Genomic DNA, 14489 nt, shown 5'->3' with positions numbered 1-14489 from the left:
TTTTTAAGTTAGTCCATAAACCTTATCTTTTTTCTTGGGTTATTCAGAATATATAAATAGTAAAACCTTTGAAGAATGTTTCATTTAAACCCCCAGGTGGCTTGTCAAAGAGGGCAAGCAAAGTGTTATCATTTCTACCCCCACCGGCTCCTCCTGTGCTCCTCGCTCTACTGGGACTGTGCCGCAATGTCACCTGCTCTGGTGGGCCTTCTGGGGCCCATCCCTGTGGCTGTCCAGCTGATTCCTATCACAGAGCCCCGCTCACTTCTGGTGTGGATTTAGCCTGTGCTTACTCCAAGTTCCAGGAGGGCGGGGGTCACTCTCTTATTCCTGCTTCTCTAGTACCCAGTACAGTGCCTGCTTAGAAAGACAGCAACATACACTTTAATAAACAAATTATACCCACTTTACATAGGAGAAAATTGAGGTTCCAGAAATGTAAGAAACTTATCCTACAGCTTGCTCATGGGTATGCGTCCAAGTGAACCGGCTCCAAAGCCGGTTCTTTTACAAGTCACAGTGCCGCTTCTAATCTCTGGGGTGAAAGGACAACATTGTCTTCTGGCAGTGACGATGGGATGAAGACTGGAATGGGGAATGCAGGGAGTCCACAGCAGCCGCAGAACTTCCTCAAGGCCAATTACAGAAGCCGGTTATCAAACCCTGCCAGGGAAGGACTGGACTTTTGGGCAAATGAACGTTCATTATCTTCAGTGCTCAGATGCGGCTGAAAAAAATTGTTCTTGGGAAATGCCTGCAGGTCCAAAGAGCCCAGGGACAGGAAAAGATGTCCAACTCTGGACTTAAGGATAAAATGCCCCAGGGGTGCCAAAGTATGAAAGGAACGCCTGTGAGAGGACAGGTACCCAATCGAGTTTCATAAAGTACCTTGAGGAGTAAAGAAATTGCACACAAAAGAATTCAATAAATGATAATTTCAAGTGGCGGGAGTGACATTAAGGAAGAAGGTAACAATATAATAATAGCTGACATCTACTAGGCGCCAATTCTGTCCCACGTGCTATTATATAATTACCTATAATCAATAGACATAATCAATAGACTTGCTTAACCTTTACACCCACCTATGAGTTAAACACTAGTAATGGCTCCATTTTATTTATTTAGAACCCTCACTAGGGATTCGGTGTCATCTGGCATTCACGTGATAGTGCTGCTAACCTCCCCCTTTTATAAAGTGCAGCCCAGCAAGCATCACCTACAGAGCCTCACCTGGCCCAGTCTGGCTGGATCCCCAACCTTTTAGAATAAAATGCCAAATCTTTAGTGGGCTTGTGTGATATTTAAATTTTTAAGTGTTGGCTGATTAAGTAACCACGAACTTAATTATTTATGATGGCAAACATAAGAAAAATCACAGGTGTTTGAAAAATTTAAGATGTTAATAAGCCAGTCTTCAGATTCAAAGATAAATTCACTGACCCCTGCTATCCTGTCTTCATGTCCGGGATGCCCCCTCTCTTTCCATTGCAGAGACCCTGACAACCTGCTCCTCCTTAAGGCCCTATGGTTGATTCAATGGCAAGGCAAGGAGTTTGTTTCATTCCAGAGAAGTATTACTCATGACAATTTCAAAGACCTAACAACTTGGACCCAGGGAAAGGCTTATGGTATCATGCAAAGGGCACAGGCTTAAGGGTCTGAAATAGGTTCTGCTACTCACAAAATGCAAGGTCTTGGGCAGGGGTGTAATCTCTCTTGAGCCTTAGTGCCTGCATCTATAAAATCTGTTTCATTTGAAAAGTATTCGTGAGCGCTAATGTATATGGCAGACAGTGTGCATGGACAGGAAATTGAAAGGCGAGTAAGACAGCTTCCATCTCATCACTTCCGGTGAGAAATGAAGATGGCACCTTTATTTTATGGGGCGAGCTTGAGACCGAGTGCTGGGGATGTTTTATGTTCTACGTGCTCCACAAACTGTAGCAGTTATTTTTTCAGCCCGCTATTTGCACTGTACATAATATTGAGGTCAGTAAATTTAGGAGGTAAGGGTTTCTAAAGAGCAAAACTTATAGTTTTGAAATTAAAAGTATAATTTGAAATTTTGAAATTCTTTTCAGGATGATTACAATAAAGAAATATTTCAACTGTAATTCTTAAACTTTCTTTGATAATATTTTCCAGTTACCATATTTATAAATTACATTATGTTATATATTATTAATGTATCAAACATTCATATGTAAAATTATTATTACTACTATATTTAGAAATAGGTATCATTATACATTAATAGTTAAGCTTTTTATTTTTTTTTCTTTTTTTTTATAGAGGCATGTTTTATTTGTTTATTTTATTTGTTTGTTTGTTTTGTTTATACAAGCACTGGGTACAGTCAGAAGCATGGGAGGGTGAGAGAATTCACCAGAGCCAGAGTGGGGAGCAGAGCAGGCAGAAGGACCGAAGGACACTGCTGAGGGGAGCAGCGGGCGGCAGGAGAGGTCTGCGCGCCATGCGGGACCCTCCGCCGGTGGCCGGGGAGCAGCCGGGGATCGAACCGGCGCCGCAGAGGCCGCGGGTAGCTTCGCAACCCAGCGCTCAACCACTGCGCCACCGGGGAGGCCCTATACATTAATAGTTTAGAGATTTCACATCCACTTCTTTTCCTTAAGTTGTGAGGCTGACTAAAATGTCTGCCACAGACATGTTAGAATTGGCATTTTGAAGCGAAAGCATCTTATACTGCGCTTGGAACGCCGGGCTGGTTCACGAACGGCAGCTGTCATCAATGGTACTATCGCAACAGCAGATTCTGAGAGTGTCCCTGAATCTGATTTCCACGATGCTGCATCACTTTCTATAAGAAGTCTTAACAGTGCATGTCTCTAAGAGCTGTGTGAAAAGCAGCCAACATGCAATGCAGATGCCATCCTACAGGTGTTCACAGCAGTGAGTTTCTCCCTAGATGAGCATGTTGCAAGGACGCCCTAGAACAGAACTGGAGGGAGTGGTCAAGCCAACAGACCAGATCTTATTAATCTAGATGTAGACTCCACCCTCTCCTGGTCACTCTGAAAAGAACAAAAGGGATACAGAAGGGAGAGGAATCAGAGGGAGGGAGGGAGGAGCACAGGGGACTGAGGTGATGGTGCATGCGTGCATTGGGGAAGGAAATTTCATGGGGACTACACCTGAGGGGGTGAGGGGAAGCAAATATTGTTTAAAAATGAACAACGATGTAAAAAAATAAAAAATAGAAAATAAAACAAACAGGAGAAACTACCTTGTGCTAACGGGTCTCAAACAAGGCCCTAAATTTTCTGGCAACAAAGTCCCTCTTACCCACTTTTCCAAGGATCAATGAATTCCATATATTCTCCCAGGAAACTGCTGGCCTTGATTTTCAACCTGATTCTAAGTAACCAAAGGTATCTGCAAAGTCAGAAGATGTCAACGAAAGCTGGCGAGAGACTTTTCTTTAGGAGCAGTAATTTGATTACAAGAGATATAACTGTCAGCAAAAAAGTCTGACCTACTGACGGTGTCTCAAAACATTAAAAATGGATTTCTATTTGACCCAGTAATTCTACTCCAAGGCATCTATCCAAAATACTCAAAAACACTAATTTCAAAGGAAACTTGCACTCCCACGTTTCCTGCAGCAGGATTTACTACAGCTGAATTATGGAAACAACGTAAGTGCCCCAGAGCAACGAGTGGATCAAGAAGATGTGCTACAGGTACACAACGGAAAACTACTCAGTGATCAGAAAACAGAAACTCATGCCATTTGCAGCAACCTGGATGGAGTGGAAGGATGATGCTAAATGAAGTTATCAGAAGGAGAAAGTAAATACCAAATAGTGTCACTAATACGTGGAATATAAAATAACTGAATAGATAAAGACAAGCTGAAAAATTAACCCTTGATAGCTGACTACAGAACTGAGACACCATGGGGGGAGGGTTAAGAACAAAGTGTGAAGGAAGCACAGTGGTCTGTGTTGGTGGAATATGGGTGAGTTGGTGGTGGGTGTCCTATGGTGGTAATACCTGATGGGGTACTAAAAGAAAAAAGAGCTTGACAAATTGGGGACAGAATAACACAAATGGTGAGATGGAATCAGAAGGCAGCTGGAGGAACCCAGTCCCTCTGGGCTGCTCTAGAGGCAAGAGAGGGGGCCCCACAATTCCTAATGTTTTTGCAGGAGGGGCTGCCTATCAAAGAGCTCATCACTGCCTGTGGCATTCAATGAGGCCCCATGAACAGCAGCCGACTGACTGAGCACCCCCATGCAGCACTATAATCTTCCCAAGGTCATAAAGTAGATGGTAAAAAGGGATCCAGACTCGAATCTGACAGATGCCACAGGCCATCCTTCCAGGCACTAAACAGCGCAGCTGAAGTGCTATTTGTTGTTGATTAGAGCCTTAAGGAAGCACAGACACAGTTGGCATGACTATGACGATGTGATTGATGGGAAAGCAAAAGGGAGGGTGGAAGAGAACTTAATGGTTTAATTTTAGCACATTGTCCAAGGGCATATAACCAGTAATCAGTGTTGCTGATTCACCCCATTGATTCTGTGATCTCCTTATGCTAAAAGGTTGGGGATCCAGCCAGGCTGGGCCAGGCAAGACTCTGTAGGTGATGCTTGCTGGGCTGCTCCTTGTAAAGGGGGACTGAGAGCACAGCCGTCCGTGTTCACCTGCAGTTAAACGCCCACGCAGCTGCTTACCCTGTACGGCTTTTGTTAAGATGCTTAAACGTCACTTTTCCTCTACAAAATAGGATGACATAATTATCTTTCAGGGTTGTGAGAATTAAATGGGACGATGAAGTTAAAGCCTTGTAAAGGCTGGGCCACACCCAGCATCCCGTAAATGTAGCAATTAGCATCATCGTCACAGTCGTTACTATGATGGTCTGCTGAGCAGAGGTGGGGGGCAGCACCCAGGGCCCTGGAGCAGATTGCCTGGCTCTGAAAATGACACTGAGCCCCTAGCAAGGGATCTAAAAAATCATGGGGTTATTAACTCCAGTGCCTGCCTCACAGGGGGGCGTGAAGACAAGCACGGCCTTCCACAAGGAGTCCTAGGCAAGGATATGAACACGGTAACACTGTCATGCATTTTGCCAGACGCTTCAGGACTGCGAGGGGCTCATCTGAGTGAACTCTCCAGTAGAAGGTAGAGAGAGCTGGGGCACAAAGAGCACCTCCTTATAAATTCAAATGGTCTTTGTGCCTCGGTTTCTTCATGCGTAAAATGAAAGCCATGACAGCACACGTGTTGGAGGGAGTGCTTAGTGACGCGGAGTCCATGAAGGCCCACAGAATGCTTCATAAGAGGCGCTTCCCTTTTCCCTCAACAGAGGGAAATCGAGACGGCTGTGAGTGGTGGGGGAGCTGTGCATGTGGTAAGTGTTCACCCCTCATCTGTACCCTCCTGCCGGCAAAGAGCTACTCCTCAGAGCTGCCAGACACCGTGTAGCACAGGATACGGAAGCTAGCCACACCTCTTCTCCAGGCTGAGATTTTGGGGATAACCTTGTAAAGACTATGTCCTTTCCAGTCCCTCTTCATGCTTTCCATTATAATCTCTGCCTCTTTAGGAAAAATATAACGTTTTGCTAGTTCAAAAAGGGCTAAGTAGTCATTACTTGCACACATTTTTACACAGATTATTGCACTTCCTATGTGATTTTTTCACGTAAAGAACATTTTCACAATTTGGAATACTCTGGGTTCTTCAGAAAAACCAATAATATTTGCCAAAAGGTAAGATTATGAAAAAATACCCAACTGGGTTTGAGGAGCAAAAAGACAAAAAGTTCTAGTGGGCCGACAGAACGATGCAGGGCACCCCAGGAAAAGCTATAACCGGGTTCCTTTGGAAAAGAATACCCTAAACTGGCAGACCCAACTGCATACATTAAACACATCTGTAGAGAATTTCAGGGCTGGTTATAACAGGGGTTTGCCCCCCAGGCTTCAGGCCAGGAAGCACACCAGGGAGGTGCACGTGAGCAGATGCACTTACCGTGGCGTGTGAGATGGTGAGGATGCCATTCTTGACAGCACACTTCCTTCTCTGCCACACCTTCCGGAGCCTAAAGGAAGAGTCAAAAATAAGCCACTGGAGCACCTGGTGCACATGCAGCTGACAGTCATGCAGGGTAATAATCACTACCACAAACACACACAGAGACCCCAAAACAAACAAACAAAAGATAGCCCCCTCCCAACCAGAAAATCTGGTTGCCCGTTATCGTCCTAGGTGGAAGGAAATTCAAATGCAAGGGAGTTCATTCCAGAACTGTGTGATAGAGAAAATGGCAACAAGAGAATTCCAATAGCGGGAGAAAGAATAAACTCTAGTTACACCGAGTATTATGTACAAGTTTAAAAAAATTAAGTATGGGGCCTCCCCTGGTGGCGCAGCGGTTGAGCGCTGGGTTGCGAAGCTGCCCGCAGCTTCTGCAGCACCAGTTCGATCCCCGGCCACCAGTGAGGGTCCCACAAAAAAAAAAAAAAAAAAAAAAAAAAGAAGTATGGATGAGCTGATTACTCCATATCTCTAAAGTATATTACTAATAATAAAAAAAAAGAGCAAGCTGTTTTAAGGCAGTTCAGTATGAGCAAGTAATGTTGAAAACCGCTGAAGGTGTGTACAACAGCACCCCAGCTCCCACGGGTACACATGTAAACACACAAGAAAGGCTCAGGGAGGAGGCAGGCCGCATGGACAGAAGGATTTCTTTCTAGGACGGGACTGGACCTGTATTAGGGGCAGTGCCAGGAGTTTTTAATCACATCTGTGAACCGTTTACAAGCTGGCTGTCATAATCTACTACTTCTGCAATTGAAAGTTGATTTAAATAAGTTAAGAAGATAATTCCAGCTGTCTGCCATGCAAGGAGCGTGGAGCGGGGGCCTCAGGATATAGAGAAAGCAGCCCAGGGTCCAGGGCTCAAGGCTGTATCATCATTTTTGGTAAGTTACACACCACTCCTCAGGGATCTCTCAGAGCCAAATGAGGCTTCTGAGCTCCTGCAAGAGAATGTCTGTGATTCACTTGGGAAAGAAAACGGGCCAACCCATTCACAAGTACGTACACGCTACACTTTGAACTTCTAATCGGATGAAGCTGGCGGACAGAAAAATACGGAGCTAATTTCAATTGGAAGAGCTTTCTGGTAATGCCCCTGTGGCAGACTCACTCATGTGCAGGCAGGGACAAATGTGCTAGCTGAGGCCACTTCCTTCAGGTAAAGAGAAACAGTCAGGGAAAAGCAATTCTCCGGGCTAGCAGAAGCCTTTGCAGGCTCTCTGTTGCCGTGTGAACAAATGACATTAGAGAAGACCATTGCAGCTTTTTTTGTGTTTTCTTTTCCTTCTTCCTATATTAATCCTGTAAGAAACCTGTCACAGCAGGAATCTAAAACCAACCCTAAAGGCAGACAATACTGTCTTCTCACCTAAGTAACTACTAGCGGTGTAGGCTGTCTGTAAGCAGCCTGCAGAGGGAAACGAGAACCTGACTACACTGCGGCCAGAATGCCGGTGTCCTCAGGAGGCGACGCAGAACCACTAACTGATCAACTATCCTCAAGGGACAGCTAAGTCACTGATGAGGGAGTGTCTGATCTGAGGGAGCATCTGTCCAGTAACCACACCTGCTTCTGGGGCATGTTACCCATTCTCTGCAGGTAGTTCTGCATCCCGTGTCACTCAAAAAAGCCTGTCTAGACAGGTGAGGGACTCCCTGGCCACATAAACCCAGACCATGATCATCCTTCCCAGCAACACATTTTAAAATACGAATGACTGACCTAACTGTAGAAGCTTCAGGCCGCTGTCGGCTCAGCTTCCTCACTTTGGTTAGTTATGTCTTAAGTCATTAGTTTTTCTCACACGTGCCTATCAAGGAAACACAAAACCAAAACCCATCTCCCTCCTTAGTAGTGAAGCCCAGAAGTGTTCATGTCTGTGAGGGGAGGCGGCTCACGTGGGGCCTCAGGGCAAGGGGAGCCACACTGCAGCGGGGCGCCCCCTGCACAGCTGAGAGCACAACGCCCTCTCCCATGAGCACCCTGACAGTTCTTGAGGCCATGACTGCTACATAATCAACTGCTGTACTTGCCAGTCTGTACTGGAAACTTCTGAATGCTCAGGGCTGCAAGCTCCTGAACGCTCAGACAGGGACTTCACATCTGCGCAGACAGCACCCCCGGCTACACCACGTGTGAACCTCAGAAGCCCAAAAAGGACCTTCGGATGACAAGTGCGCGTGGACTCTGACGCTCCTGTCAGCAGCGCCATCCACCTGCAACGTGGCTGTCGTGGCGGTCGCGACCCTCCCTCCTTTCTCTCATGAAAGGAGCCATAGCTCCTTGGTCTCTCCACACGTGCCCCTGGTTATCAGGTTTTAAAATTAGCATTGGAAATTTTTAATTGTTTTTCAAACTATATAACAATCTTTTAAATTAGGGTCAGGACAATGAACTCAAGGGATCCTTAGGAGAAAATCATACAAGGTGCCGGCAGTGGTGACAGGTGTGTCTCTCCTCACCTGTGGCGTCTCAGAGGAAACAGTCACAGCAGCTTGGGGTGACCGGTATTTACCTCTGCTGCCTGTGCGTTATCAGGGGCTTAGACCCCAACTTCCAACCTCCTTTCCAACTTCAAGATAGTTCTTTCCTATCTCTTCTCAACAGGCTGCAGGCTGAGGCGAGGCTGAAGGCCCCAGCTCACTGACTTTTGACCATCCAGCATGTAGTGATCGCCCTGTATGTACCCCAGAGCTCCTCACAGGTGTGTGGCGAGTGACTGGAAGGAGGAAGGACAGACAGAGGAATCGAAGAGTGGGCATGTGGGGTTTTGCCAGAAAATGCCTTTGGAACCTAAGGGCTGTACACAGCAGCAGTGCCCCCCCATTAAAATATGAAGGGGAGATACCTGGCATTAAGTCAGGAGCTAAAATCCTGACTCTAAACCTTCCTGACAAGATCTTAGTCAAACGCCCGAGTTTCTCTGGATGAGTTGCCTGATAAGTAAAAGGTGTCACGAGAGGTGAAGGGAAGGCCCCTGGCAGTGTCTGACAGGCACACAGCACTAAAGTGAGTTAAAACCAAACAAAAACAGTGAAAAGACTGGTAACTTTTCTTGGGCATGGAGATTATTAACCAGTTCACTTAGAAACAGGCAACCCTAATTTCAAGAAAACCATGACTTTAGGTGAGCAGAGTTAAACATATCGTTGTTCTAGACTTCTGCTTCAAAATATGACAACACACTGTGGCCCTCCATACAGCACAACATTAACTTCCCTCGTGATGAAGAGTAACTGGCCCCCACACTTCTAGATGCTGGTGCCACAGGAGGGGAGGAGAGAGCGGGCACTGAGCCAAGCTGCTGGTATCAACTGCAGGATCAGCCGTGGGCAGACATGGCACCGCCTGGCCGGGTTGCCCTCTGGTCACTGAGTTAGTTAAAAAGGGCCCAGTTGAAAGCTGTGATGTTGGTAACTGGTATTACTTGTCTTCTTTCACTTTTTGCAGGACTTAACAGTCTGCAAACATTACTGACTCTACAAAGAGCCGGGTGCTGTTCTCTGTGCTGGGGAAGCTTTTTGTCCTTTACTCCCCGGAGGCCCTCCCTTCATCATCCAGAATTTGGCCACTCAACCCCACTGCTATTCTCGTGAGCCCCATCACCTCACACCCCGGTTTCTGAAGCAGCCTGCTGCCTGGCCTTCCTGCCTTAGCTCTACCGTCCACAGTTATTCTCAGCCTGGGAGCTAGAGAGACCTTCCAAAACATGTCAGCTCATGGCATGCCTCTGCTCTTAAGCATCTTAATGCTCCCAAGACACCACTGACACAAAGGTTCCCAAAGCCCCCAGGGTGGGCCCCAGCTGATGCCTCGCCCTTTCACTCCACTCCAGCGAGGCTGCACTCCCGTGTGTTATCATGAGGGAAGCACGCTCTTCCCAGAACTCTCTTCCCTCAGGTGTCTGGAGAGAGCACTCCTTCCCTTCTGTCAGGCCTTTGTTCAAATGTCTCCTCACTAAAGTCTTCCTTGATGATCTTGGATGACAGCAAGATTCGCCCTCCACTGCAGGCAGTCAGAAGAGATGGTGGTGGCTCACCTCACAGGGGCAGGGAAGACAGTATGTCATGTTAGAAATGGAAGAACTAGTTAGGTTGTCTGTGATGTCAGAGGAGAGAGAGGGTCAAGACTGACGCCCAGGGTTGGGGTGTGGGTGGCCAGGTGGGTATCCCCAGCAGAGAAAGGCTGAGAGGTGGGCCAGCAGGAAGTCAGCAGGCCACTGGCTCACTTCGCATGCATCTCAGGACCATCCTCATCTGGTCCTGACAGGCACAGGAGCCTCGAGGACCACAGAACTATCACTGCTTCTCCTGAAAAGCAAGTTAAATCTCAAGACTTACCCCCAGAAAACCAGTGAGTGTGCTAAGGTCTGAAGCAAGTGCCTTAGAAACCTCAGCATTTCCTACGCCAGAGGCTGAGAAACATCCTGGATGTCTGGCACCCAGTAAGTGTGCTGAGCACACAGAGCGACATGGGGGTGCCCTCCACATACCCGTCACTTTTCTTCAGCAGGTACCCCTTCTTCTCACTGCCATATTCCTTGTTCCCCTGGAGCTGATGCATGCTGTATCCTCCCTGCCGGCTCTGGGAATCCTAGAAAAGAGAAGCCAGGGACTAAACAAACACTGGAGACAATCCTCAATCCTACTGCCATGGAGCCTTTGCCCACTGCTTGGGCAAAGTCCCCCTGAGAGAACTGGGGGACTTCTAGAGCTGCCAGGTCCTTGCTTTTTAGACGCGGAAGCTGGGCATGTAAACATCTGCCAGAGTCAGAAGCAAGTCCAAGGCAGAGCTGGGGCCTGGAGCCCAGGTCTCCTGGTTCTAGTTTAACACCCAGCTCTGCCTCAGACAAACACACCACAGTGGCAGACACCCTGACTCAAACCAGTTGACACTGGCAGCAGAGGCAAGCACAGAATGGGCTGGATAACACCCCACTGGGCCACAAAACAAAGTTCATGCAAGCTGGGTGTGTTCTTCTCTTAGCTATGCCCTTTCTCCCTTCACATATTCTGCTAAAAGAGCCACAATAAAAAGTAACCTGAGTGAGGGATTGAGAATTATAAAGTTCTTGTTTTGCAACTAACTAGCGCTCTGTAAGTTTGTCTATAAATATGTTTTTAACTTCGATGATTCTATGGTGGTGCACAGCCCAAGGCAGGGTGAGCCCACGACAGGGTGAGAATGGTGACAAGGCCAAGTGAACAGCACAGATGAAACAGGCCTCACTCAGCATCAGCACGGCACCTTCTAGAGATGGCGTGGCCAGACATAGCTGTTAACGGTGAAAATGGAAGCGACAGACCAAAATAAACTGTGGAATGAGAACATGGGGCTACAGACACAGAAGTAGGACAACATATTCTCACAAAAAGTTGACTTACTCTCCTAGACTTCGATCAGGAAGGGCAAAAGCAATAGAGGAAAAAAAGGCAGAATATTTGAAAATACAGTTAATTTCATTGACAGTCGTGTTTGCTCATAATTTAAACACTTTTTATAATCCATAGAGAAAACATGAGGGAAAGATAATACCGAACATACACAGATAAACACATCTCCTTCAGCATCATTAGAGACTTTATCAAATTTTACTTCAAGTCACTGGAATGCTAAGAAGCCTGATGGGAAAACATGAGGTACAAATTTCAGCAAGATAAAATGGCTGACAAACCTCAAGGTGTGTGCACAGGGAATTAAAAGCTCAGTGATGCCCAAAGTGAACTACTTAGAAAATGTAGAAAATGAGCTGCAAACTGTAGGATGACATTTCCTCCAAAGAACTTTATTAATAAAGAACCAGTTCACAAGCCACCTGAAATGTGTCAATGACATGTCAGGATGCTGTATCAGCCTCTGGTCATTTACGATGACCGGTGGCCTCTCCCTGGCATTAGGATCCTTTCGAATCAATAAGTATGTGCTAGTATGTGCTCAGTGAATGTAAGTTAACATAAGAGCTGAAGGAAAACTCTCTAGGACAATCTGTGTTGAAAAGCATGCCCCGCATACCTCCTAAGAGCCAGGCACGGTGATAGGCATGGAGGACACTGAATGGGACACAATTCCTGTCTTTCAGGTGGGTGCTCCACTCTGACCACCTGTCTTGCTCTTTGTGTAGGTGACAGAGATTTGCCTGTGTACTCACCAGGCAAACTGACTCACCGCAGGACAGCTAGCCACTGTCTTAATTAAATGAGCATTTTTTTGGTCTTTAATAGGCTAAAAACATCTAATTGGGAAATTTTTTAAAAAGATTTATTTATTTATGCATACAAGAACTGAGGTACAGGCCAAAGGTGTGGGAGGTGAGAGGATTCACCAGAGTCAGAGTGGGGAACAAAACAGGCGGATTGACTGAAATACACTGCTGAGGGGAGCAGCAGGTGAATCAGGAGAGGTCTGCTGCGCCATGTGAGTAGATTGGCTGGCCGGAGATCGAACTCGTGCTGCAGAAGCTTCGAATTGCTTCATAGTGTGGTGCTTAACCCCTTGTGCCACCAGGGAGGCCCCTAATTGGACAGTTTTAATCACCAAGGGAGGAGGGCGTAGGCCTCTCTTAAAGAATTCCTCTACGCGTTTACTTTTGATCAGAGCTGACCACCATGAGCTCCACAGCACTTTGGCTCCCTTTGTCTGCCCTGATGGATCCCTCCACGCCTTCTGGATGGAGGTAAGACTGAGGCTGCCCTGTGTGTCAGGCAGGCAGAGAGCAGCCTCCTCTACCAGTGCCAGCGCCAGCCCCTAACAACTATCGCAGTAACAGGAGGTATTTCTGAAGCTGGCAGCAATGCGTCCATATCACTAGCACAGAACAATTAGGATGGAAAATAAGTTTGGGTGGTAAGGAAGGAACTGAGGCATGGAAAAAAAAAAAAAAAAAAGAAAAGAAAACTACGCAGCTTTCTGCTTTAACCTAAGGAAATCACATGAAAATTAATTAATTAAAAAATTAATTCCCTGACTCCACGGATCTGGAGTCAGGGAATCTGTGCCATATCTATATCTCACCAAAATATTAAAAACAAGATCTAGAATTTCCTTGGATATCAATTCTTACTAAAAGAATAGTTTACTTCCCTGGAACTCTTTGCATGGAATTAAACTTCACATCATCTGTCCACATAACTCCTAGTCTGTGAATATTTTAAAGCTATGCATTTTGAATCTTAACCAGTTTGCTAACCTTTAAAATATATGCGTAAGTTGTAAAAAGAAAAGCACTTATTAACAAGGATTTGGATGCTGATAACTTATGAAAACTATTATATTCTATGAACTTATCAGTAAAACATTCTTTACATATATTACTAGTCTAAATAAAACTGAAATTCTGAAGACAAACAGATTGAACAGGCCTCGCCTCAGACAAATATGCTCTTAAAGGTGAATAAAGGGGCTAAGGTCTAGACGTTGGCCTCAGAAGTCTGTTCTACTGCACTGAGCGGGAAGGAGATACTACATTTTATGTCTTGCATTAACCGCTAATGAGTTTTATGGCTTAAGAAAGTCACATAAACTATTATTTCTACACTTTGAGAAATGATGGCCATTCAGCTTGCTTAGCAAGAGCTCCAGCTAAACGATAGAGGCTTTTCTTTTGTGAGAAAGTAAACCTTAGGCAAATTATGAACACTAATAATCATCTAAAAAACAAAACAAATCACAATAGAAGGAATAAAATAGACCCTGAATTCTTTGATAGCATAAAAGAAATCTGTATGTATTCAGGAAACAGAAATGCAAATGAGAAACCCATTCAGGCAAAAAAATATAAAAACTCAACTTAAATAATGGGTTTTAAATAAAACCTTGGGGAAATTCCATGATGTGAGCCAAGAAATGTAAACTATAGAATGAAATAATGGTATTATTTTTAGCTCAATTTCCTATTCTCTATTATCGGTACAGATAAATTACCTTACTTTCTTATTGGAAAACCTTATTAACATAGAAAATGCATTATATTAAAGGAGTAATCTTTTTTAACTGCAAGCAATTACACCCTCTCATTGATTTAATGGGGGTTAGACATGTTGCTGGCATTGAATTTAAAACCAAACCTTTCAAAGTTCTAATGTAATGTATGAATGGAGAGGACAAAGGATTCCTTCTGTTTCATCTTACTAAATATTTATTGGTGGCTCTTGCAGGCTGGGCAACGTGCCACACACGGAGAAGGGAGAAATGAGCAAATTGCAGGCTTGGTCCAACAACTTGCAAACCAATTCTGATAGAAGGAGACTCAAACAAAAAGGGGAAATAGTTGGTATGGATATCACCCAAGAAGAGTTATGTAGCAAATAGATCTTTTGGGAGGTTATTATAAAAGCTTAAGATAATTAATATCACAATCATATTAGTCAATAATATTATTTTAAAGGGAAATGAGTCCATCAACTATCTAGGAATC

The 14489-nt window shown here is 45.2% G+C and overlaps 1 protein-coding gene across 6 annotated transcripts in view; it reads right to left on the bottom strand.

Annotated features, from left to right (window-relative positions):
* The window catches only part of ASAP1 (ArfGAP with SH3 domain, ankyrin repeat and PH domain 1), a 284215-nt gene that overhangs the window by 48697 nt on the left and 221029 nt on the right, over positions 1-14489 (bottom strand). For all 6 annotated transcript variants that reach the window (XM_054691980.1, XM_054691978.1, XM_054691982.1 and 3 more), the window contains 2 exons: positions 10569-10669; positions 6007-6076 (listed from right to left, as the gene is read on the bottom strand). In XM_054691980.1, coding sequence (XP_054547955.1) covers positions 6007-6076; positions 10569-10669 — 171 coding nt within the window. The remainder of the gene's footprint in view (positions 1-6006; positions 6077-10568; positions 10670-14489) is intronic.

The sequence above is a fragment of the Talpa occidentalis genome, unplaced genomic scaffold (genome assembly GCF_014898055.3).
Source record: "Talpa occidentalis isolate TD23 unplaced genomic scaffold, MPIMG_talOcc4v2.1, whole genome shotgun sequence".
Taxonomy (NCBI): domain Eukaryota; kingdom Metazoa; phylum Chordata; class Mammalia; order Eulipotyphla; family Talpidae; genus Talpa; species Talpa occidentalis.
The sequence above is the reverse complement of the archived record's forward strand: the minus strand, read 5'-3'. Positions and strand labels throughout refer to the sequence as shown.